This window comes from Protopterus annectens, chromosome 1.part1 (assembly GCF_019279795.1).
Source record: "Protopterus annectens isolate FY-2018-M chromosome 1.part1, PAN1.0, whole genome shotgun sequence".
In the NCBI taxonomy this organism is placed as follows: domain Eukaryota; kingdom Metazoa; phylum Chordata; order Ceratodontiformes; family Protopteridae; genus Protopterus; species Protopterus annectens.
In genome coordinates this window covers 1,530,778-1,556,846 of record NC_056726.1, presented here as the reverse complement: position 1 = coordinate 1,556,846, position 26,069 = coordinate 1,530,778, and the positions used below count along the sequence as shown (strand labels likewise).

Sequence of the window (26,069 nt, the reverse complement as noted above, 5' to 3'; positions counted from 1 at the left end):
CCCCCTGCTCCTATGAAGCCTGTAATGTTCCTGAGGATTGTCAGTTGTTGTTTAAATGTCCTTCTGCTAATCCTTTTGTGAGGTCAGCCTCTTCTGACAAACCTTATATGCATTTGCTCTCTTCCAAACATTTGCCTTTTGATAAGGATAGTAGGGCAATGGAGAGGATTGGGATGATTGGCCTTTAGGGCTGTTAATTACCAGACCCAAATGACCAGTTATGCTCTGGCCTTGATTGCTTAGGCTTGTCAGGTTATTTCTCTCCTCCCTGAGTCTGAAGGCAAATCCCCTGCTTTATCCGTTTTGGTTTCTGCTTCTCAAGTGGCTCACCACTCTATTAAGTATAGCTTTGATGCTGCTGATACCTCTTCCAGAGCTGCGGCTTTTGGGTCTATCATGAGGCATTATTCTTGGCTTTGTCTCTGGACTCTGCCTGAGGATGTTATGGCCAAGTTGTTGGATGCTTTTCTGGATAATAAACATCTTTTTGGGACTGCTGCTGCTGACATGTTTAAGTATCTTCAAGAGAAAGGAACAGTCTTGCAGGACCTTAAACATATTTTTGTCTCTCCTATCTGTATGTTCCAGAGAAATTATCCTTCTCGATCTGCTTTTGTTCACAGCCAACCCCACCAAGCCTCCAAGGACAGGAAGGGTGGTAGGTGGCTCCCTCTGTTAAGGCTTTTCAGATTTCTTACCCAGAAGCCTTCTTTATCTGACAAGCCTGCTTCTCTTTGACAATTTGCCCCACACCCCTTCTTTCAACCAGGTTCATCTGTACCTCCGGCTTTCCCTTTGTCTTTCAAATTGGTGTCTAATCAGTTTATACTGTTAGGTTCTTTATATCATGTCAGGGTTACTTCATAGTATGGAAGTCTCTCCCTCCTTTTTCAGGGATTCCTTAACCTCCTCTAGAGCAACTTCCTCATTTCCCAGAGGTTCTAGGGTCCCTTCTGAACCAATGAACCATTCAACATGTCCTTGGGAAGAGGGGATTTTTATTCCAAAATGTTGCTGGTTCCTTGAAAGGAGGGCACTTGGAGACCTATTCTGGATCTCTCCCTGATCAACACCTTTCTCAAGGTCCCTTCTTTTTGACTGCTTACTCTTCAAACCCTGTTTCCACTTTTATTACCCCGGGCTTTTCTGGTGTTTGAATCTGAATAATTTTTACCGTTATGTCCCTCTTCAGCCTCTTTTCAGGAAGTTTTTACATTTCTCTGTGTCTTCCTTTCATTTTCAGTTCTCTGCTTTGCTGTTTGGCCTCTACTGCCCTAAGGGTATTCATAAAATGCCTAGTTCATGTGATTGCTTTCTGCAAGCTCCAAGGCATTGAGAATTTTTCCTTATCTAGATGACCTGTTGTTTCATGTGCCTTCTTCCAGTCGCCTGTTACAGGATCTGGAGTTCACCGTCTCTATCCTTCAAAGTCTGGGGTTCACTATCAACTTCCAAAAGTCCATCCTGACTCCCTCTCGGGATGCAGGATTCAAACATTGCCAATGTTGGCCTCTCTTCCATCTTTAAAAGTTTTGTCATTGACAGCATTCTTTCAGTCTCTTCTTCCTCTGACTGACATTCCAGCCAGAGTGGGCCCTGGGATTCATTTCCTCTTCTGTTCCAGTGCTTCCTCTTGCCAGACTGCTTTTGAGGAAGCTTCAGTGGTACATCAAGTCGGTTTTGGCTGCAGCATCATCTCTTTCTGGATTTCAGTGTACCTCTCTGTCCCTGTCTAAAGATGGAATTCAAGTGGTGGATTCAACAGTTTGCACTCAACCCAGGCCAGCCCCTTCAGCCTCCAGTATCTTTTTCTATTTGGTGGCTAAAGCATGGCCTGGGTCCTTTTTCTGTGGGGTTCCTGACTGTCCTTTCTTATTTGTGAGAGTTACTCAGTTCTGGAGTGGCATATTCCTCTGTTAAAGTTCATTTGTCAGCCAGTTTTGCCTGTCTGCCTCTGAATCCACTGTTTGCTTCTAGTTTTGAAGTCAAACAATTTCTAAAAGCCATCCTTCATATCAGGCCTCCAAGATAGCATATTCCTCCTTTTTGGGACCTTAATTTTGTTCTTGAAAAATTGACTCAGTCTCCTTTTGAGCTTGCTTTTTCTTCTTTCCTGCAGCATTGTGCTTAAGACTGTATTGTTGATGGTTCTTACTTTTGCCAAGAGAGTCTCTGCACTTTACGCACTCATGGCAATTCCTCCTCTTTTGTTTTTTCACAAGAACAGGTTGTCCCTTTGTACTAGTCCTCCTTTTATGCCCAAGGTGGTTAATGATTTGTCCTTGAATCAGTCCACTCATCTTCCTTTTTTTCCCTTCTCCATGGACAGTGAGAGGGTACTACACTCCTTGGATTTATATAGACAGCTCAGATATTACTTAAGACAAAACATATCAAAGTCTGAGCAAGCTTTTGTTCCCTTTCATGCTAGGAAATTGGGTTTGTCAGTATCTAAGCAAACCATCTCCTTCTGGATTTCTGAGGCAATTTCTTTTTGCTATTCTTTTCATGGCAAACAGCAAGCCTCTTCTGTTTGTCTTCATTCTACGAAGGCAGTGGCCTCTTTTGATGCTTTTTTTCAAGGGTCTGGGTACTAAATCCATCTTGGAAGTTACTACTTAGTCTTCTGTTCACACTTTTACCAAATACTACAAGTTGGATGTCATTTTCAGGACTAGGGCAGGATGTGCCAGGGTCATCCTTCCTGGGTTCATGGAAGGCTCTTCTCTGCCTTACTTTCCAGTAGAGTTTGTACTCTCCCATGAGTAAGAATACTGCAACAGTGATGAGGAAAGACATAGCACAGTTGTGTAAGATCTTACCATAACAGTAGATGCCCTACTTCTCACTGTTGCAGTATTCTGTCCCTCCTGCTCTCTTTTACTTTCTGTTGCCCTCCTCCTGTACGCAAGTTTTTTCTTCCATTCTTTTCTCTTCCTTATTCCCTTCCTGGATATGCATGTTATTGTTTTCTCTCTGGATGCTTTGGTTGTCTTGAGTAACTTCATTTCTGAGGATTAGGCACCCGTATGGCACATACACCTTGCATGTAGGACATCTGTCTGATTTTTGACCCCTGAAAGGTGTAAAGGCTTTGGTATACTAGCTTGACATTAGGCTGTCCTTGACAGGATATTCCAAAGAGTAAAGAATATTGCAAGAGGGAGAAAATCTGTTACTATGGTAAGATCTTTCAAACTGTACCTTCTGTCATGGCAAGTATTTTTTTTTTTTATATAGAGGATGTGCCGTATGTTTTTGATAAGAAAAAAAAAAAAAACAGGTACAGTGACATCATTTACAGTACATTTATTTTGTTGTTAATTTGTGATGTTTATCATCGAACACAAAAGTGAGACTTTAAGCATCGTTTCATTTTAACTTGGATTCTAGTTTGTTTTTTTTTACACTGACATTATGTTTTCTTTTTGAAGATTTTTGTTTACAGATTACAACAGGCTTTCTAGTGTTGGTGGAGAAACATCTATGGCAGAGATGATTGCAACCCTCTCTGATGCCTGTGAAAGGGAGTTTGGTTTCTTAGCAACAAGGCTGTTTAGGGTCTTCAAAACTGAAGACACGCAAGGTATGTTCTAATAGTTTTGCTTGAAAAACTTTTTTTCACTCAGAATATGTAGGTGCATCTTTTTTTTTTCTGTCCAGGTATGCTAAGTTAACTGAGACCCAAGTGGAAACTTCTTAAATTATTGTCTTTGAGTAATGCTTATTGTGAATATTGTACGAAACGTCATAGGATCATAGGCGGTTACTAGGCTAACAGCCCCAAGGCCCTTTCAAAGCTAGCCAAGTTCAGCCCATGTTCCCAAAGGTGTCTGGTTCAAGCAGACACTGAAATCAGCATTTGTTGCCCCTGTCCAAGAGGGACACAGGTGTAACCCTCTGGGTGAATTTCTGGTTACCCATCCAGTCGTCCAAATTATGCTTAAATAGGGCCAATGAAGGACTTTGGAACAAGCTTTCCTATTCATGTTAAACAAAGGTGGGGCAACCTCTGAGAGACACATCTGTCTCTCCAGCAGGTTCTGTTGATGTCACGTGCCAGCTTAAGGTCCTTTGAGCGAGTGACCCATGTGCCATTTGAGTTGTAAATCTGCAGCATTTCCATTAAGGCTGAGTCAGAGATTGCTCTTTATGCAAGGCACAGGTGGTTCTCAAAAACCAGTATATGCAAGGCACAGGTCTCCTCTGAGCAGTCTGTACGACAGAGTAAAGTGACAATGATTTCAGTCTGTCCACATAAGACCGATCTTGAAGACCTTGAATTTTCTTTATAAGGAACCTTTGTGGTCTCTCCAATTGCTGCAGGTGTTTGGAAAGGAACAAACCAAAGGGAGCATTGTACTCTGTTACTGGCATGATGAGGGAAGAGTACAGGGGAGTTATAACCTCCTTTTTTCTGGAGCTAATGCCCTTACTTATGAGATGAGCAATATAAAATGCCCTTCGTACATTGTGGAGACATCTTGATTGAAGTTAAGGTTGCTGTCAACCTGTGTGCCCAGATTTCTCACCATTGACTGTGTGCTTAGGGTATTGTTATTGATGTGGTAGCTTACAGGAACATCACCCTGACCAAAGGGGATGATGATGCATTTTTTTGCATTAAGTTTAAGACCATGACTTTGACACCAGTCATTAGTCTGCATTAAGACCTTCTTGCAGGATGTTGACATTGCTAGGAGTTTGTGATCTCACCCAGTTTGCAGTCATCAGCACACTTTGTTAGCCACAGACCTTTAGTTATTAGCCTGTACTTCAGAGAAGAAGTTTTTGAAGAGTGAGGGTCCCAGAACCAATCTCTGTGGGACACCACTAGTTGTGGGTCTGCTGGAGGAGGTGGAGTCCCGTATTTTGACCATATGAGTTCTATCAGTGAGCCAGTTTGCAACCCACCTGAAAATATATGGGTTGATACCCAGCTAGGTGAATTTATCAATGATGCCTGAGTAGGGGATTGTGTCAAAGGCCTTGGCTAAGTCTAGGGAGGTGTTATACACAGATATGCCCTCGTCTAGGGCTTTGTCTCGAAGAAGTCCACCAGGTTTAACAGGCATGATCTCCCCTTGACAGCCAAGCTGGGTGGGGTCAAGTGTTTGGAGATTTCTTATATCTTTGTTAATAAAGGTCCATGACGATTTGTTTCATGGCTTAGCAGATCAGGCTGGTGGGTCTGTAGTTCCCGGGGTCTGTGAATGCACCCCCTTTGTGCAAAGAGATGACTGTAGCTGTTTTCAGTTCTGCTGGGACAAAACCAATGCTTAGGCTGTGATTGAAAAGCATGCCTGATGGTGATGCTAATTCCTGTTCTACCCATGTAGAACACAGCCTGGGATATTGTCTGGACCCATAGAGGGTGTGTTTTTGGCCTTGTAGAGGGCATTTAAGACTTGCTCCTCATAGATACTAGATGGGGGATAGGTGTTAGGGATGTTTCGGCGTGTATGTGACGGGGACAGGGGAGTGTAGTTTTCACTGAACCTGTCAGCTAGCAGTTTTGCTATATCCACAGGTTCTGTATATGTAGTACTATTAACTACAAGTTCAGCACATACCTGGGCCTTACCTTTGCTATTACGGATGTAACTAAAGAAAGCCGTGTGGTTATCCTTAATTAGGAAAGCTAATTTGGATTCATAGTTATTTTTGGAGGACTTCACTAGGAGTCTTATTTGCTCGTTTAAGTTGAGGAGGGAGTGTTTCCAGTTTTGAGACCATTCCTTCCTACTCTTAGACAGCAGTTTCTTTCTCCTACTGTGTAGCCTGTTAATGGCAGTTGTCCACCAGGCAGGTTTGTTTTTCCTTGAAGATCTTGCTTTGGTTCCATCAGATACAGCAGAGTCAATGCATTTGTACAGGTGCTCGTATAAAGCACTGGTGTATAACCCAGCATACGTGTCTGTTCCATCATTGGGGGGAGGGGCTATGAAGCTATTTATGCTTTCGCGTAAGAGGTTGTAATTGGCCGTGGAGAAGTTTTTTAGTCTAGTTGTTGCTAACAGAGGGTCTTGTGTTATAGTTGCTTCTAGCGAGACTGATTTGTGGTCAGATCTCAACAGGGATGTGGTCAGATCTCACCATACATTGAAAGTACCTAATACTGTGTATGCATGTGTGTATATAAAGAATATGGAATTTTCTCATTTACATTGTAAAATACTTGATATTGACCTAGGTTGCTGTTTAACATTTATTGCATATTTTTAGTAAAGTTTTGTTTTATTAAAAAAGCATATTTTTGAAGATTGGTATGTAAATAAGACTTTTAAGACTACTACATCTTACAGGATGATGAAGCCATCATAGAATATTTCAGAGTGCCCCCAGCATTTGTACCTTGTAGCACACCATGGCGTCCCACCACCTTGTGGACAGCGTGAGCCCCATTTGTTACATAGAAGAGGTCTTTTCATAAGAAAGAGCAGACCTGTTCGAGAGGGGGCACTGTTCTTACTTTTTAGACTCCCTCCAATGGTAACTGGATTTTCTTTCCTGATTTGTCATCTAGGCATAATTCTGAAATTTTCTGTAACTCTGCATTTGTGCACATATATGTGCCTGTTTTTGACAGGTTTCAAAATGTCATGTGCAAGACTAGGAAGGTATTACTGTCCTGCTCACGCATTATTTTTTCTGTTTTTTGTTGCTTATGCATTTATTTTCTTAGTTGTAACATATGCATAGAAAAATTCCCATGTTCATTGTCCAGTCTGACTTGACTAGTGAAAGATGGAGCAGGAGAGGTGTACCCCTGGCAGCCTCCTTATTGGAAATCCCCAGGTGTCATTCGCAAAATCCCAGCATTTGAACATTTAGAGTATGACTGTGACCTAGCTAGCCTAAAGTGAGGTCTGTAACCCCCCCCCCCCCAAAAAAAAAAAATGAAGGCTTAGTAACACAACATGGGCTTAGGTAATCTTCCTATCTGACCTACCTATAGTGGTGAATTATAATGAGAGCTTTGTGATTCTGATGTGTTACATTGAATGCTGGTCTGCTATTTGATTATTACCCAACATGTTTCATAATCCCAACTTGCCATCTGTTGGAGCTGGAAATGAATATACTTTCCCTGTTGATCATTGTCCTGAAAATGGGATTATGATTTTCCTAATGTCCTGGTATTTAAGATTGACAAGGATAATGACACCCCCCCATGTAACTTCTCTTCAGATAACCTCTCATTTGAGGAAACTCTGTGGCTCACAACTTCCTCGCTGGACTGAACATGTTTTAACTCCTTTGCAAAACTGCTAAACAAGCATTTGGGGTAGAAAGGTTTAGTACATTGAATGACATTTCAGCGACTCTCTAGTCATAGTTCTGCAGTATTCAAGCACCTTTGTGGTACCCATTACTGCAAAGAAAAGATCCTATTAGCAGTGATGAGTAATGATAAGCAGCTCCTGGGTGGTGACTGACTGTGTATGCCTGCTGTATCAAGAGGTAATTCACACTGCTTATTTCAGTCAGCAAGAATGCAGTTCTTTTTGAAATAATTAATAATATTTACATTTTTTTTAATTGAATGATTATTTTAGTCAGGAAGAAGCTCTAGCCTTGCTTTTGGATACAAGTTTAGGCCGTGTTCTTTTGACTTGTATTAAGGTGATGCTGTAGGAGAGCTTGTGTTTTGAGTTTTTTATTTAAACAGCTTCAGTTATTAGGAGACAATATTAAGGAGAAGGTAAGCCTGAATGAAGAGGTCAAAGACAGAATCAGAGGAGCTGCAGCCAACCTGAACAGAGTGCCAGGGGATATTCTTCGTGTTTCACTGTTGCAGTCATTACATTTGGGTTATCTGCTTGCTGGTAGCCCTCAGTCGGCCTGATTATCAAAGTCTTCGGTCCTGCGTCGGTTGCTGTCTCATCTTCCATGACGTCAGGTAGTCAGGGGTATAAAGCATACAGCTGACACCATTACATCAGTCTTTCTTGCCGTGCGGTGCCCAAAGCAGAAGCAGTTCGCCAGTTCCAGTCGGCCGACTCCTGAAATTTTCATTTTCAAGTTTCAGATCTGAAGTCTTCAACAAAACTAAGTACCCCATTGGGGATCCTTTTTCTTGCTCTTAACCAATGTCAGTAAAAGTTAACAATTGTATTTCTTGTGGAAAGTAAATACCTCCTAAACCTCATAAAGATTTTCATTCGTATTGCATACCTTGCGTAGGCCCAGACCACGACGTCCCTCACTGTCGGTTTTGTGCCTTATTCAAACCTCAAACTATTCATCGTCTGTTCATTTTCACATCTAAATATTTTGGTACTTGGTTCAATTATCCAGAAATGGCTTCATAAGCCACCTGACTACCGACATTCCGAAAAAGCGCAAAGGTAAAGACAGAGACAGACTGCATGGGTCCAAAGCTGCCGACTACGCTTCTGCTAAGCTAGTCGCCAGTTAGCCGTAATCAGTGAGGTGTTTTCGCAGCCCCTGATACCCGCTACTTCAGATTCGCAGGCCTCTACTGAGACCCATTCGGAGTCCAGTATGCCGAGAGATGCTTCTTCGACTGTGGAACCTGCAGATGTCTCTACCTTGGATGGGTCCGGAGCCGTTGTGCAGGCACAGGCTTCTGAGGGTGTATTCAGGCCTATTGACTTGCATATTAAACTGATGCCATCTTCTTCTTCAAGGCCTAAAACTTGATCCACACCTAGAAAACTAATGCCCAGACCACATGGTCAGGCCCCTATGCCTAAAAAACAAATGATAAGAATGGCTGAAGACCTTATTACTCTAATCAGGGGAAGCCACCCTTCTCCCTCTGAGACCTAGAACTGATTTTCCTTCTGATTAGGATTCTGATATTTCTGTTTTCTCTGATGACCAGGAGTTGCCTTTATCTACCTGTGAGGATTCTGATGCAGAGGACTCCATTCCCTCTGCTTCCCCTCCAGAGAATTTCTCTTTTAGTGAAACCTTGCATACTCTTAGGGAGCTTTGTTGCTGGGAAAGCCAGGATTATTCAGACCCCAAAAAGAGGCTTAGGGAATTCTTACTCCTACCTCAACACAGGCCTTTAGCTATCCCTCCTGTACTGGACATTGTACATGATACCTTCTTGGAATCTAGCCTGGCCCCTGACACTTTACCTCCGGCTCCCAGAAAACCTGACAGGTATCACAGAGTACCTGACTCTCACCAGTTCCTCTTTAAGAATCCTACTGTGAATCCTGAGACCATTTCACAGGGACCCAAAGGCATTAAGGCTACTACTGCCAGAAACCCTACCCCCCCTGATAAAGATTCCAGGGCCCTAGACAGATGGGGTAAGAAGGTATACACTTCTGCTACTTTGGCCATTAGGGCCTTAAACTGCCAGTTTCATATGTTAAAGTATCTGCAACATATTATTGGATTGCTTAAACAGAAAATGATGTTGATTCCTTACTGTGCTGAAAATAAAGAATTATGGGATTTAATGCATTCTGCTGAACAAGTTGGAAAACATACTTTGCAATGTGGTTTTGATTCATTAGAGGCATCTTGCAGGGCTGCTGTCACTAGGTCTGTACTTAGAAGGCATGCTTGGCTTAAGGAGCGATCTTTGCCAGATCATGTTAAAGCTAAACTACTGGATACTCCCTTAAATCAAGACCGCCTGTTTGGCAACAAAGCAGAAGTACTTAAAAAGATGGAGGAAAAAGCTAAATTTATGCAAACTGTTAAAGATTTCCTACAAGTACAGCCTCCCAGATATAGTAGGCACTGGCCTTCTAAAAATTGGTCCTTTCCTGCCTCTTCCAGGCCTTCGCAGTCCAAACCCAGGACCAGCAGACCACCCAGGCTTCAGTCTCAAGGTTACTCGCAGGCCTAAACAGTGGGGGCCTCCCATTTCCAAAGCTGGGAGTAGTAACACACTCCCCTATGGTAAACTGTCACAATGACTTAACTTTAAACCTTCCAAGCCCTGCTCAACTGACTGTTCCTTTGGGGGGAAAGATCGCTCTGCATGCAAAAAACTGGGAACTCATTACCCAAGACAAATGGGTTTTAAATATTGTTTCCCAAGGATACAGATTCCACTTCCACTCCTTACCAACTCCAAACAATTGGCCAGATCTACCCCCAAATCAGTGGGCAGAGGCTCGAAAGCAGATTTTTTCTCTTCTAAGTATCAGAGCTATTCATCCTGTCCCAGAAGAGGAATGGGGGCAAGGTTTTTATCCAAGACTTTTTCTGGTACCCAGAAAAGACTGTTCCTGGCATCCTATCCTGGACCTGTCGATCCTAAACACCTTTTTGGTAGTCCCAAAATTCAGAATGCTAACTCTTCATCAGCTGCTTCCCATGCTAGGTAAAAATGCCTGGTTGGCAACACTGGATTTAAAGGAAGCCTACCTGCACATCCCAATAAGGGAATCTTGCAGAAAGTACCTACACTTCAGAACAGATTACATGCACTATCAGTTCGCTGCACTGCCCTTTGGCTTATCTCCTGCGCCCAGGGTATTCACAAAGTGCCTAGCTCCAGTCATTGCATACTGCAGGCAAAGAAATACTCAAATATATCCATACCTGGACGATTGTCTAATTCAGGCAGAAAGCCAGGACATACTGTTAAATCATCTGGCATTTGTAAAGAAATGGTTAACTTCTCTGGGGCACACCATAAACGAAAATAAATCGCATCTAGTACCCTGCCAACAAATTGTATTCCTGGGAACAAGCTTGAATACAACTTCCCAGATGGCCTACCTCACGCCAGAGAAACAAGTTTATTTGACAGCCTGCTTCAAACTACTGGCCACAAAGACCCAGCTATCTGCAAGGAAAATACTGCAAGCCCTGGGGTTCATGGCCTCTTGCATTTTACTAATTCCATATGCAAGACTGCATATGAGGAAACTACAATGGTATATAAAAAGCCTATGGAGTCAACATTCTCAGGACCTGGAATCAATGATTCCTATCATCCCTTGTCTACAGACAGAGTTCCTTTGATGGACAGAGGCCTGCCACCACAACAAGGGACTGCCATTCACTCTACCCCCTTGGCGCCCAAACCCTAACAGACGCATCAGACGATGCATGGCAGGGCAGTGCATTCAGGGCAAATGGAACCAGAGTCAAATGCACCGGCATATCAGTCAAAAAGAAATGTTAGCTGTACAGAATGCTCTGACAGCCTTCAAGGACCACATTCTTCCAGGACAATTATTGGTAAAGACGGACAACACCACTGTTATGTGTTACATAAACAAGCAGGGGGGAACCCACTCATACCCTCTCTGCAGACTAGCCATAGCTCTGTGGAACACAGCCTTGAGCCACCGAGTGCATCTACAAGCTCAATTCCTGCCAGGCAAGCTAAATACTCTGACAGACGACCTAAGCAGAAATCTCATGGACCCACATGAGTGGAAACTGGACCCAAAGATATTCAACATTTTGAGAAACAAATGGGGGGGAGCCCAGAGGTAGACCTGTTTGCCTCCCCTCAGAACTACCAATTGGACAAATTCTGCACAAGGACTCCCCACAGACAAGCTTGGAAAGTGGATGCCCTGTCCTTCACCTGGAAAAACCTATCAGTTTATGCCTTCCGCTCTCTGACTCTCTTCTCCAAGGTGCTACTAAAGATCAAACTGGACAAACCAAGGACAATTCTCATTGCATCAGACTGGCCACGCCAACACTGGTTACCCCCTCTTGCGTAGTATGTCACTGCTGGAACCTTGGCACCTGCCTCAGACTCCTTCCCTGCTCTCCCAGCAGGAGGGCCAGATTCTGCGCCCGTAGCTCCAAACCCTGAACCTTGCAGCCTGGCTAATTTACCTGAGTTCTCCATTACCATCCCTAAGTAAGCAAGTGATGGATGTCATTCTGGAGGCAAGGAGGCCTAGTACTAGAAAGTCCTATGCTGAAAAATGGAAAAGATTCTGTTCCTAGAGCCAAACTCAGGGGATGGGCACAGCAGTGCCCAATTTACCGCACATTCTTCAATACTTAACTGAGATGCTTCACAAGGGCCTTTCCTTTTTCTTCCATTAAAATTCATGCCTCGGCCATTTCAGCACATTATAATACAAAGCCTCCCTTCCTCTCTCATCCACTGTTGAAGCAATTCCTCAGAGGGGCCAAAAACTTAAGACCACCCAGGAGAGCCCCTACTCCAGCCTGGGACCTTAACTTTGTATTGGAAAAGCTCACTCTACCTCCCTCTGAGCCAGCTGCAAATGCAGAGTTGAAATTCCTTTCTTGGAAAACAGCCTTCCTTCTAGCCATCACTTCTGCAAGAAGGGTGTCTGAAATACAGGCCCTCATGGCAGTGGAGCCTTTCATCATCTTTCATGCGGACAGGGCGTCCCTCAGGACCAATCCTTCCTTTATGCCCAAGGTGGTATCCAGTGTGGCCCTTAATCAGTCTATTCATTTGCAAACCTTCTTTTCTAATCCACAGAACAAAGGGGAATGAATACTGCACTCCTTGGACGTGCACAGACAACTTAGATTTTACTTGGACAGGACTAAGCTTCTCTGGAAATCTGAACAACTATTGGTGGCATTTGCTGCAGGGGCAGAGGGGAAGGCCATTTCAAAGCAAACCATTTCTAAGTGGATAGGCCATTGCATTCATTTCTGCTATAAGCACCATGGAAAACCTACCTCACAGGGGATAAGACTACCTTCCACCAGGGCTGCATCTACCCCTACAGCCTTTCTCAGAGGTGTCCCTACCAGGGACATCCTAGAAACTGCTACCTGGAGTTCTGTACATACTTTCACCAAACATTACCACTTGCCAGTTTTTTCTAAAACCAGAGCTGGTTTTGCCACTGCAGTCCTGCAGAGCCTAATAGCTGCTCCTAATGCTCTCTAATTGCCTCCTCCCTTCCTTAGCTTTGGGAATCTACCCAAATGTAATGACTGCAACAGTGAAACATGAAGAACATAGTACAGTTGTGTACACTTACCATAAATGTAGATGTTAGAGTGTATTCACTGTTGTAGTCCTGGTTACCCTCCCTCCAGCCCCTTGATTTCTATTGACTATACCTCTCTTCTTGTTTATTACACTTAAAGCTTTCTGGTGTATTTGCTTTTTGTTGGAGGTGTAACCTTGTAAATAATTGCTTCCCATTATGGGGGCACCTGACATCTGGGGCAAGAAAAACTGATGTAATGGCATCGGCTGCTTGCTTTACACTCCTGACTACCTGACGTCATGGAAGATGAGACAGCAACCGTCACAGGACCCAAGACTCTGTTAATCAGCCCAACTGAGGGCTTCCTGCAAGCAGATAGCCCAAATGTAATGACTGCAACAGTGAATACACTCAAACATCTACATTTATGGTAAGTGTACACAACTTTACTTTCTGTATGACAGAACAATGCCAAAGAAGTTGAAAAGCAGGATGTATAAAACAGTGGTTTGACCAGTATTTCTGTATGATACAGAAGCCTGGGCAGTGAAGTCGTAGCAATTAAGGAAGCTAGAAGTTACGGAAAGTGCCTGAGGTGGATGGTAGGTTGCACACCTTGGGGCAGACAAAGAAATGCCAACATTAGGGCAGAAACCAAAGCAGCTACAGTTGCAGAGAAGGTCAGTGAGAACAGATTACGGTGGTATGAGTACATGGGCAGAAAAGGAGAAGACAGTTTGTTGAAGATTTGGGAGTAACAGGAAGAAAGCAAGAGGAAGTAAGGGCATTCGGCAAAGAGACGGATGGATTGTGTGGTAGAAGACCTATAACAGTTGGATTTGACTCTCAAAGATGGGAGGAGAGTGGCATTGAATTGAGAGAGGTGGTGACAGTTCACTCGACATAAAAACATGTGAAAAAGAGGATTGATGGTGATGAGCTTTTATAGTCGCGTACCACTTTATCAAGAACTTCCAAATGATCATGCTGTTTCTGGTGTCACCACAATTGCATTTGAAATGCCTCAAGTGTTAGAAACAAGCTTACCACACAAGGACTGTTTTAGTATGTGGAAATTTTTTTAGTTGACGTTTGTCTTCTGAGTTTGACCAGAATAATTTCTGTGGTAAGTAGATGGATGGATGAAATAAATAAATAAAATAAATGGATGGATGCAGTAAATAAATAAATGCATTGGACTTGTAGTACTCTGATTTCCTGTTTATAATTTGACTTTGTCATTAGCTCTAGTTTGTTGGAAATTTGATTTTTCATTAAGCCCAGTTTCCTTTCTTTAATGCACAGGCTTAAAACTAAGCACTTTCTATCCCCAGCAGTGGAAGAAGTAGTGCTTCAGATTTATACTGGGTTGAAACATTGGCAAGATTCACAAAGAGCTCAGCTCCGAGCAGTAAGGCTGTGGCAAAAGGACCCTTTAATGCGATCAAGAAAGCTAGTGATTCAGAGGCACATTAGCTACAATAAGGGAAAAATCATTATCAGGTAACCTGCATGCCTCTGGATTATTCCATGATTGCCACAAGTGCTAGCAAGCACTTTGCTGTGATAATCACAGCTGTTGACCTATGCATCAAGTTGGCACAGGCATCTCCCCCCTCCTTTATTCACATACAAGCAAGCAGCCCTGGGTGTATAGCATTAAAAGAAAAGGGAAAGGTGTGTGTGAAGGCAGACATGCTTCCCCATAGTTAGAGCATGTGGAGTTTGCTGGCAGAAATGTTAGTGGAGCACAATAATGTAACTAAGGAAATTATTTTTTTAACTTGGGCCTAGGGTCTGAGTTGCTTAGTCATAGCAAGGCCTTAGTAAATTTAATGCTACTAGCTGCCACAAAAGTAATTACTAGCCAATGGAAATCAAAATGTAAACCAACTGTAACTGAAGTACTGGAAATTGTAAAGGAAGTAAAACAAGTGGAAGTGGGATCTTTAGAAAAGGGAAAGAGCAAATCAAGTAGAAGTTAGTCTATGGGAGCAATACGTGCAGAATAATGTTCAGGCAGAGGAGAGAGGTTTAAGGGAAGGCAGGAACTGAACAATCTATGTAATGTTGGAGTGAATGATAATGGTTTAAAAGGAAATGTGTGCATACTACATGAAAACAGAAAAAAAAATGTTACCATAGTTTGTTTCCATTACTGTATTTATGCCCATGCCACTGTTCTAGTTGTGACTTAATAAAGATGTTTATAAAAACTGTTTTATTTGGCAGTTACTTCCTCATTCTTTTCAGTGTATTCCTAAACATTTATATAGAAATAAAAGGAACCTCCTTTAGGTAAAACAGGAACACCTTCCAAAAATCAATGTGTAGAAAAATGGCAAAAAGGAAGGTGGTACTCGGACAAGGCTATAACAATCAGTGTTTAATAAAACATAAAAAGAACAAACGTGAGTGCTTTCGCTCAAGTGTGTTTCATCAGACAAGGGATACATAAAAAAACAGCAATAAATTGTAATATAACCAATAAAAAGCAGTCATTAATTACCTATGTAAATCCCCGGATTTAAGCACTGGCTTTAGAGAGACCTTGTCATTTAAACCTGGTCTCTTATCACTCTGAAGTTGCAGAATCCAGTGTAATTCTGTCTTTTCAGTGTAATTCTTAATATCTCCACTTCATGGTCCCTTATGTACAACTTCTACCACTTTAAAGTTGAAAAAATGAGAGAAATCATTATCCATAATGTGTTTAGCTAAAGCATTAGTTGGATCACGTTATTTATGTTATGTTAATTACTTGGCCTATTTATTGCTGGTTTTTGATGTATCCCTTGTCTGATGAAGCACACTTGTGCGAAAGCGCTCATGTTTGTTCTTTTTATATTTTATGTTTTATTAAATAGTGATTTTTACAGCCTTGTCTGAGGAGTACCTTCCTTTTTGCCATTTTTCTTCCTAAACATTAGTGACATAAAGTGGCGTATGTACTTTATAGTTCACCCAGCAGTTTAACATGGGCAACACAATTCCAGTCTTTCTCAGACATTTAATGCAAAGCCCCATTTCAGACGTCTAATCCTTTTTTCTAATAGGATTGATACTTTACAATCTATCATTTATTCACTAATTTCATAATATTGCTGTTCTTCTTGGTGATCATCTCTAGCTCACATCACTAGTCTCTGGGATAAAGTTGCTTCTCCTCTGCCTGGTGTACAGAGAATTATTATTTTTCCACAAACACTCTGATATCCCCAGTTTTTAATATCTTTTCCTTTCTACCACAATTTTGTCAGGAGCCACTCTTTCTACTGGTATGACTGTGTCTTTATTAATATAGGTCTTCCTGCCAAGACGGTAGCTTTTACATGGCCAGGTTTAGAGCATGCACACAAAATTCCTTGTTATTTAACAAATCTGTTTTGGAACATCAGTTAAATTGCATATTTTTACTTTCTTAAAACTAATGCAATCTGTTCCTTACAGTTTCTCTGGAACAACTGAAAATCTCAAGTTTTCTGTGCATGCTCTGTCTTCTAAAGCTACTTTTCTTTGAAATATATCTTCTTGAGAAGTCTCGTTGTCAGCCACCCTTTTTTTTCATTTTAAGTCCTGATGTTTCTATTTTTATCCACTATGAGTAGCTAGTTAAAAGTTTCTTGTATTTTTTCCAGACCTGTGTTTTTTGAAAGTATGTACTCCTTTACTGTTTCTAAACACCTACCCCAAGTACATTTGATGTCTCTTTTTCCATGTAAATTACTGGAAACATTACCCTATACCAAAGCTAAAACTTGAACTGTTTTTTTGTTGAACAGCTGCAAGATTCTTCCTGGATGGAGTTTTTAATTCTCCTTTTATTTTATTTATTTATTTCACATTTGTTAACCGGGTTAGTCCAACTGGGTAAGAAATTACCCATTTTCAGTGGAGACCCGAGGGGAAAAGCCCTGAACAAAACATACCAATACATACAAATAGAGACAAGTTAACAATATAAAGAGCAAAACAAACTTATGGATACAATGGATAAGAAAAATAAATGTAATCCAAGGAATAGTACATAGCTGTATACAAGGTCAGAAGAAGGAAAGTGCAAAAGAAGATAGGAGTAGAGGAGGAATGAAGTGATCTAGAGGGAGGAGAAAAAAAGAAGAGCAGTAGGATAAAGTAAATTATATAAAGAGGGAGGGTATAGAAAGAAGAGCACATTGGATAAAGTAAGATAAGAAAGAGGAAAAAGGTCTTAATGATAAGTCTAGTGAAGAAGTGGGAATATGGAAAGGGAGGAGTTAAGTAGGATGGTTACAGGTACATATAGGGTTTAAAGGGAGGAGTTAAGTAGGATGGTTACAGGTGCATATAGGGTTGTTATGGAGGTACAAAATAAGGTCATGTTTGAAGTTAGGAAGAGAGGTATGACTTCTAATATGGAGTGGAAGATTATTCCAAATAAGGGAGATGGAGAATTTATAAAGTATTTACCTATGTTAATATTGGGTTTATAGACTTGTAGAAAGAGTTTATCAGAGCTGCGCAGGGATCGGGGAGGGGTCTGCCAGGAGATCAGGTTGGACAGAGATGGGCAAGTCAGAGTTAGAATTAAGAATTCGGAAAGCTTGGATCAACTGACATTTGGTCAGAAGGTGTGGGAATTCGAGCCAATGTAGTTTTTTGAGAGCAGAACAGTGATGGGATTTATAGGGGCTGCTGGTGACAAATCTAGCAATTTTGTTATATGTTTGGTCAAGTTTTGCTAGCAGGTTATATTGTAAATTGGAAAACAGAGGGGAGCCATAGAGGAGGGTGGGGAGGAGATAGGATTGGGTTAGCAGTAGTTTAGAGTTGGAGGTCAGGAATTTGCTGTTTCTATATAACATGCCCAGTCTTTGATATGTTTTCTTTATAGAATGAAGTATGTGGAGGTCTAGTTTGAGCTGGTCATCAATGATGACACCTAGGAGTTTAGTGTGTAAATCTGGTGATATGGTGCCATTTAGTGAGGATACGAGAAAGGTGGATTTGTGATGGGCTAGAGCTTTAGGTAGGAATAGTAAGAGCTTAGTTTTAGAGGGGTTCAGGATAAGTTTATTGTTGGAGAGCCACTTCTCAACAGAGTGAAATGAAGACTGGGTGATATGGTGGAGGTTATTGATAGTCAGAAATGGAAATCCGAGTTGAATCATCTGCATACTGTATGATAGGGGAGAGACTGCTGGCAGTGTGTAGGCCATTGGTGAAGAGGTTGAAAAGAAGGGGGCCAAGAATTGAACCTTGAGGAACACCGGTCTGAACTGGCAGAAAGGGTGAGAAGGAATTTTGCCATTTAACTGCTTGTAAGTGACTGAACAGGTAACTAGAGAACCAATTTAGAGTGGGGATAGAAATGTTCAGCTGAGAAAGTTTTTGAAGTAGAAGCTTGTGAGAAACAGTGTCAAAAGCCTTTGACATATCCAAGAAAAGGCAAGACACAAGTTTATTATGGTCTCTGGCCTCAGCTACTGTATGAGAGAAGGATGAAAGTGCTGTGTTAGTACTGTGTTTGGGCCTAAAATCATGCTGGGCATTGGTTAAAAGATTGTTTTGAGTAAGGTAGGAAAGCATTTGAGAATGAATACACTTTTCTAGAATTTTGGAGAGGGGAGAAAGAATAGCAATGGGATGGAAGTTAGATGGTTCTCTGGAGTTTCCACCCTTATGTAGTGGGATAGTGTAGTATTCCTTCCAAACAGAGGGAAAAATAGATTTTTGGATTGAGCGGTTTATTAGAATGGAGACAGGCAGGGCCACAGAGTTAGCAGCAATTCTCAGGAATTGGGAAGGTAGGTTATCAGGGGCGGGGGAACAAGGTTTGAGTTTACTAAGGAGAGTTTTAATATAACTAACAGATGCAGGTTTGAGCAAGAAGGGGTCAGAGAGGTTAGATTCGTCAGATTGGGGGTATGGATAAAAAGTGGGTGTGGTAATAGAAGTGATAGTACTTGAAGTGGAATTAGAGGTGGGGTTGGGAATATTAGAGTTGTTAGGTACAAGTTTAGAAATGGTATCAATAAAGTAGTGATTAAAATGAATGGCGGTATCTGAGGGAGATTGATTGGGAAAAGGATTAGGGATTGTGGGTGAGCCAGGGTTGAGAAGAGTTTTTATGGATGACCAGAACTTCTGGGGGTTAGTAGGTTTCAGAGATTGATCAGAGAGGTAAAATTTTCTTCTGTCCTGGTTGACTCTTTTTTTTTTTTTTTTTTTTTTTTTTTGGTAAGGTTTCTAAGTTCCACACAAGATTGAAGGAAGACAGAAGATTTGTTTTTTCGATATTGTTTCCAAGTGGCATCTCTTTTATGCATAAGGTGGAAGGTTTCTTTGGATGGCCAGATGGCATGTTTAGCTTTGACTTTTATTTTCCTGATAGGGGCCAGAGAGTTGAGTATGTTTAGGAATGTCTGGTTGAAGTAGCTAACTGCAACATTTAAAGGAAGAGAATATAGGCAGGACCAGTTAATATTTGAAATAATTTTGTTAAAGGAAGTGATACTGAAATTTCTTTGGTTACAGATATATTTAAAGAGATGAGAACAAGTATGTTTGGGTGAGTACCTAGTAATGTGGATAGGTAGGTGGTCACTAATGGAGTCAGATAGTGTTCCTGGCTGGTGGTACAAATTAGGAGAATTTACAAGAATCCAGTCTAGGATAGTATTAGAGTGTTTTTTTTTTCAAGGCGGGTGGGGGAGGAAACAAATTGAGTAAAACCGTGTAGGTTGAGACTATGAGACGGTGTATTGGAGTTAACTAAAAGTTCCAGTCAATAATTGCTTCCCCAAGTATAATCGTTTCAAAGGGGATGTGATGTAAACACCAAGATAAGATGTTTTCAAGGATGGTGATATTATTCCCTGGTGAAATATAGATTGAGGCTATGGCCATTTTTTGGTAGTTGTTGAGATGACAGGTTACTATGAGTAGCCCTGCAGGGTGAAAGGAGGGAGGGGTAATTGAATGTAGTAAAATATTGAGTCAGAAAAAAGAATGGAGACACCACCTCCCTTTTTGCTAGGTCTGTCCTGTCTGTAGATATTGAAACCGGAGGGGGGGGGGGGCAGACCTCAGAGTTGTGGATGTGGGGTTTTAGCCAAGTTTCAGAGAGAGTTAAAATGTGGGGAGTATAGTGTTGAATGAGAGCATGGAGATCAGGCACTTTGTTGCAGATACTCTGGATATTAAGGGAGAAGAATTTAAATCTTTTGGTTTTGTATGTAGAAGTGATAGTGGACAGGGAGGTACTAGTGAGAGTAGGATTGCTAGAGGTGTGGGGGGAAGAAGTAATAGTAATAGTAGATGGAGTAAATGAATTATTAGATAAGAGTTGGATATTAGGACCAAGGTTGGGATGTATATCACCTGAAAGGAGGAGTGTTGTAAGGATAGAGAGTAAAGAGAGAGGATGAGGGAGAGGATAGAGAAATGTGGGTTTTAAGTTTGACATTAGTTTTAATAAGGGGAGTAATTTTATTTTAAAGAATAAATAGTGTGGTAGAGTACAGTGAGTGTGAGCATATAGGAGTATGGTAGGACCTGGATAGATTTTGGGAGGGGTGTAGGTTCTGAGTGGAGGGTAAGGGGAGAACTGCAGGGGAGTGTGATAAGATGTGACGTATGTTAGTGTAAATAGCAGAGGGAAGGGGAAAAGAAATGGCAACATCATTAGTGATAGGTGTTGGGCAATAGTTACAACAATACAATATATAAAGCAGTTTTAAATGTGACAGGCAGTCTCTAGGAAAAAAAAAACTAAAGAGATATTAAGATATACCACAAAATATATGTTCTTTAAAAACCAAAAAATACGTGGCAATATAGTAACCTCAAAGGTCCCAACAATAAGACTGCAATTTCTGTAAATATCTTTTTTGCTGGTATCCAGGCAACGTAATCACTATCCAGTGACTGACTTTTACCTGTATTTATACATTTTATTGGCTTTTTTTCACATTTGCAGATGTTCTTCATCTCACATTGCTGCAGTCATAACCTGTGGGTAGTCCGCTGTCCTCGGTCGGCCCGAATACCAAAGTAATAGGCTGGCGTCGGTCATGGGCGCTCAGATCTGACGTCAGTGCGTCATGGTATTAAAGCGCATGACCGACTTCATATCCTCAGTCTTTTTTGCCGCATGGTCCGAAGCAGAAGCAGCGTTTGCAAGTGCCGTTCGGCGTTCTGAAATTTTCGTATTCTGAGTTTCAGACCGAAACCAAGTTGGGCTAAGTACCCCGTTGGGGAATATTTTTGTTTTTTCTTGCCTCAGTTAATTCCGGATGTCAGAAAAAGTGAATAATTGTATTTCTTGTGGGAAACAGATACTGCATAGGGATTACCACTCTCTGTATTCCTTGTTTGGGGCCTGAGCACGACGTAGTCGGGTGTCGCTTTTGTGCTAGGTTTAATAAGCGCACCATTAAACATAGGTTAGATTGCACTAGGCTTGTCTTTGGTAAGCGGTGTAATTACAATATGCCGTCGGATCCTCCGCCCGCTACCGCTAAGAAGCGCAAAGAAAAATCGTTAAGGTCCAAACAGGATGAGTCGTCCGTTCCGGACGCCGGTTCTTTAGAAACTACGGGGGAATCTGTGGATCCAGCCGAGGTTTCAGCTGAGTCTCAGGGGGAGCCGTTAATTTTGCAGGATGTGGCCACTCAGGAGTCAGGTCAGGCTGAGGGGGCCTCTCAGGTTGCTGTACTCCCTTCTTTGCCTAAGGTGGTTAGGCCTTCTCCTTCTGTCTCTAAGGTACCTTCCAAGGTCAGGCCTGGTTTGCCTTCCTCAGGTGTCAGTCCTAGTTCTGCAGGTTCTGTGCCTAAAAAACACATGCTTAAAATGGCAGAAGATTTGATTTCCTTAATCAGGGGTTCTATGCCCCCTCCAGATAAGAGGCCTAGGGTGGAGCCAGAGGTGGAAAGTTTGGAACAGGCTTCAGATTACTCAGAGTCTTCGGCTGAAGACATTCAGGATTTTCCTCCTTATTCTGATTCAGACACAGAGGATTCCAGTTCTTCTGCTTCTCCTCCAGAGGATTTTTCTTTTTCAGAAACCCTGCATTCTATGAGGGAGCATTTTAAATGGGAAGGTCAGGATTTCTCAGATTCCCGAAAGAGGCTTAGGGAATTTTTGTTTTTGCCACAACATCGGCCCTTGGCTATACCTCCTGTTTTGGATGTTGTTCAAGATGTTTTCTCGGAGGCTTCTCTTAATCCAGACTCTTTGCCTCCTGCGCCTGTTAAACCAGATAGGTATTACAGAGTGCCAGAGGCTCATAAATATCTGTATAAGAGCCCAAGGGCTGACCCAGAAACTATTAGCCAGGGACCTAAGGGTGTCAGGGCTTCTGTTGTAAAGAATCCAGTTCCTATGGATAAAGACTCTAGAGCTTTGGATAGGTGGGGAAAAAAAGTGTATACCTCTTCCACTGGCAATGAGGGCTTTGAATTGCCAGTTTCATATGTTGAAGTACCAGAATTTTCTCCTTACTCGGTTAAAATATAAGGTAGATGCTTTGGCAGAGGGCATAGAGTGTAAGGAATTACAGGATTTGGTTCATGCCTCTGATCAGGTGGGTAAGCATTCTTTGCAGTGTGGTTTTGATGCTTTACAGGCTTCTTCCAGGGTGGCTGCCACTGGATCAGTTATTCGCAGGCACGCCTGGCTTAAGGATCAGAACTTGTCAGAGCATGTTAAAGCTAGAATTTTGGATGCTCCTTTGCAGTCTGAAGTTTTGTTTGGTTCTCCTGTGGAATCTGTCTTAAAGAAAATGGAAGACAAAGCTAAGTCTATGCAGACTGTTAAAGATTTTTTGCAGGTGCAGCCCCCTAAGTTTAGCAGGAATTGGCCTACTAAGGGATGGGCTCACCCTTCTTCTGATTTACAGTCTAGGGGCAGATCTAGACGTGGTAGGGGCAGAGCTCAGGGTTCTTTCAGGCCTAGAACGTGGAGTTCCCCTGCACAATCTACAGGTGAGGGCAGGGGCCAGTCCTTTCGTAAACAGGCCCAATGACCTGCATCTTCAGCTGCCAGATCCTTCCTGTCTGGCAGCTCCTCTGGGAGGAAAGTTGGCACTCTTCAAGCAAAACTGGCTTTTAGTCACCCAGGACAAATGGGTGTTGGACATTATAGACCGAGGCTACAAGTTTTATTTCCACACATTGCCTCCTTTCAAAGGCATGCCAGACGTTCCTCCTCAGCAAAGGGTACAGGCTCACAAACAGATTTCTTTACTTCTTCAAATGGGGGCTATACAGCTGGTCCCGCTGTCAGAAGTAGGCCTAGGATTTTATTCTCGCCTGTTTCTTGTACCAAAGAAAGGAGACACTTGGAGGCCAATTTTGGATTTATCTATCCTCAACACATACCTGGACATTCCAAAATTCAAAATGTTGACGTTACAACAACTTCTGCCTCTGTTGGGCAAAGATCACTGGATGGTAACTCTGGATCTCAAAGAGGCTTATCTTCATGTTCCTATCAGGCCCAGTTGCAGGAGATTCTTGCGTTTTCGGGCTGGGACTTTACATTATCAGTTCTCTGCATTGCCCTTTGGCTTATCTACTGCGCCCAGGGTGTTCACAAAGGTTCTGGCTCCGTGATAGCCTTCATAAGGTTAAGAGGAATACAAATTTATCCTTATTTGGACGATTGCCTGATTCTAGCTCTAGACAAACAAGCTACTACACCATCTACAGTATGTTATGGCAGTGTTAAGGTGCCTAGGGTATTCTGTGAACGAAACAAAGTCCAGTCTAGTACCCTCTCAGGAAATGTGCTTTCTGGGTGTGAGACTGAATACAGCTTCCCAGATGGCTTTTGACCCTGGACAAGCAAAGGAACCTTACACTTTACTTCCAACAATTGTCTCTACGGTCCAGGCTGACTGCAAGGACAGTCCTTCAAGCCTTGGGGTTCATGGCATCTTGTATTCTGGTGCTTCCCAATGCCAAACTGCATATGAGGAAGTTACAATGGTATCTCAAAAATGTATGGACACAACACTGCCACGATCTGGACACTGTCATTCAGATAATACCTTGCATTCAAAAGGAATTTTTGTGGTGGGTCCAGGAATGTCACCTAAACAAGGGACTCTCTGTGACCCGACCAGAGGCGAGTCAGATCTTAACGACAGATGCCTCGGACAAGGCTTGGGGAGCACACCTCAATGGAAAATGGGTTCAAGACACGTGGCCTGCCAGACTTCAACATTTACATATCAACTTGAAGGATATATTAGCAGTCCAATTTGCATTGATGGCTTTCAAGGATCTACTTCACCCAGGACAAGTGTTGATTCAAACAGGCAACACAACTGTCATGTGGTACATCAACAAGCAGGGGGGAACACATTCGTACCCTCTTTGCAGGCAAGCTATGATTTTGTGGGAGACTGCTCTCAGTTTGCACCTCACTCTTCAGGCAAGGTTTCTGCCAGGAGCACAGAACTCCTTAGCAGATGTTTTGAGCAGACAGATGGTGGATCCCCACGAGTGGAAGTTGGATCCTCATGTATTTCGACAGTTGACAGTGATATGGAGGACTCCAGACATAGATCTGTTCGCTTCTCCACTAAATTTCCAGTTGCCAAAGTTTTGCACAAAGATGTTTCATCCAACAGCTTGGAAAGTGGATGCTCTATCATTCAGTTGGAGCAATCTTCACGTTTATGCCTTTCCTCCTCTGCCTCTCCTTCCCAAGGTGCTCTTGAAGGTCAGACAAGACAAGCCCTCCATGATTCTAATAGCTCCGGATTGGCCTCGACAGCACTGGTACCCTCTGCTGAGGAGTTTAGTATGGGAGCCTCCTTGGCCTTTGCCTTCAATTCCACACCTTTTGTCTCAGGCAGGCAATCATTTCCTCAATGTCAGGATTCAGTCCCTGCATCTAACAGCCTGGCATATTCTGTTCTAGAACCTGGAGGGTCGCAGCTTCCTCAACAAGTTTTGAATGTTATTTTGGAGGCCAGAAGGCCTAGTACAAGGAAAGTTTATGCTGATAAATGGAGGAGATTTTTATTTGGAGCAAAGCAAAGAGCTTTGATGTTTCCAGGCCTGATTTGAGTGTTTCTCTTCAATATCTTACAGAATTATTAGACAAGGGTTTGTCTTTCTCCTCTGTAAAAGTTCATGCTGCAGCCATTTCTGCTCACTATGACTGTGACCCGCCATTATTCTCTCATCCTTTGTTTAAGCAATTCCTTAGAGGGGCAAAGAACATAAGACCCCCGCGTAGAGCTCCTACTCCTTCCTGGGATCTCAATTTTGTGTTGGAAAAACTTACTTTACCTCCTTTTGAACCTGCAGCTACATCTGAGTTAAAGTTTTTGTCTTGGAAGACTGCTTTTTTGTTGGCCATTACGTCTGCTAGAAGGGTATCTGAGTTACAGGCTCTAATGGCAGTTGAACCCTTCCTGATTTTTCATAAGGATAGGGTATCTCTGCGTACTAACCCTACTTTTATGCCTAAAGTGGTTTCAAATGTGGCCTTGAACCAATCTATTCATTTGCCTACTTTTTATGCTGATCTTCAAAATAAAGGGGAGAGAATTTTGCACACTTTGGATATTCACAGGCAGTTGCGTTATTATTTGAGCAGGACTAAAGGGTTCAGACAGTCTCAACAGTTATTTGTTTCTTTTGCTTTGGGCTCTCAGGGGAAACCTGTTTCAAAACAAACTATTTCTAAGTGGATTGGCCATTGTATTGCTTTTTGTTATTCTCATCATGGTATGGAGATTCCGGCTGGAATCAGACCTCATTCCACTAGGGCTACTGCCACTTCTACTGCTTTTTTAAGGGGTGTAGCTACTAAAGATATTTTGGAAGCAGCTACTTGGAGTTCAGTGCACACTTTTTCTAAACATTACCATCTCCCTCTTTATTCCAAATCTAGGGCTGGGTTTGCCACTGCAGTCTTACAGGGCATATTAGCAGCTCCCAATGCTTTATGATTTTGCCAACCTCCCTTACACTTGCTTTGGGATTCTACCCACAGGTTATGACTGCAGCAATGTGAGATGAAGAACATAGTACAGTTTTGTACCTACCATAAATGTAGATGTTCGAAGATCCACATTGCTGCAGTCCAATTACCCTCCCTCCTTCCCTCTGTAGTTTGGAGTGGTTGTATGGTTTGGGTCGTAGATGTTGTTTGTACATGGGTTTTGGAGATTTTTCTATT

General features: G+C 42.2%; 1 protein-coding gene across 3 annotated transcripts in view; it reads left to right on the top strand.

Moving 5' to 3' along the window:
- The window catches only part of KIDINS220 (kinase D interacting substrate 220), a 2,951,961-nt gene that overhangs the window by 1,809,337 nt on the left and 1,116,555 nt on the right, over window positions 1-26,069 (top strand). For all 3 annotated transcript variants that reach the window (XM_044073258.1, XM_044073248.1, XM_044073241.1), the window contains exon 16: window positions 3,435-3,586. In XM_044073258.1, the coding sequence (XP_043929193.1) occupies window positions 3,435-3,586 (152 nt within the window). The remainder of the gene's footprint in view (window positions 1-3,434; window positions 3,587-26,069) is intronic.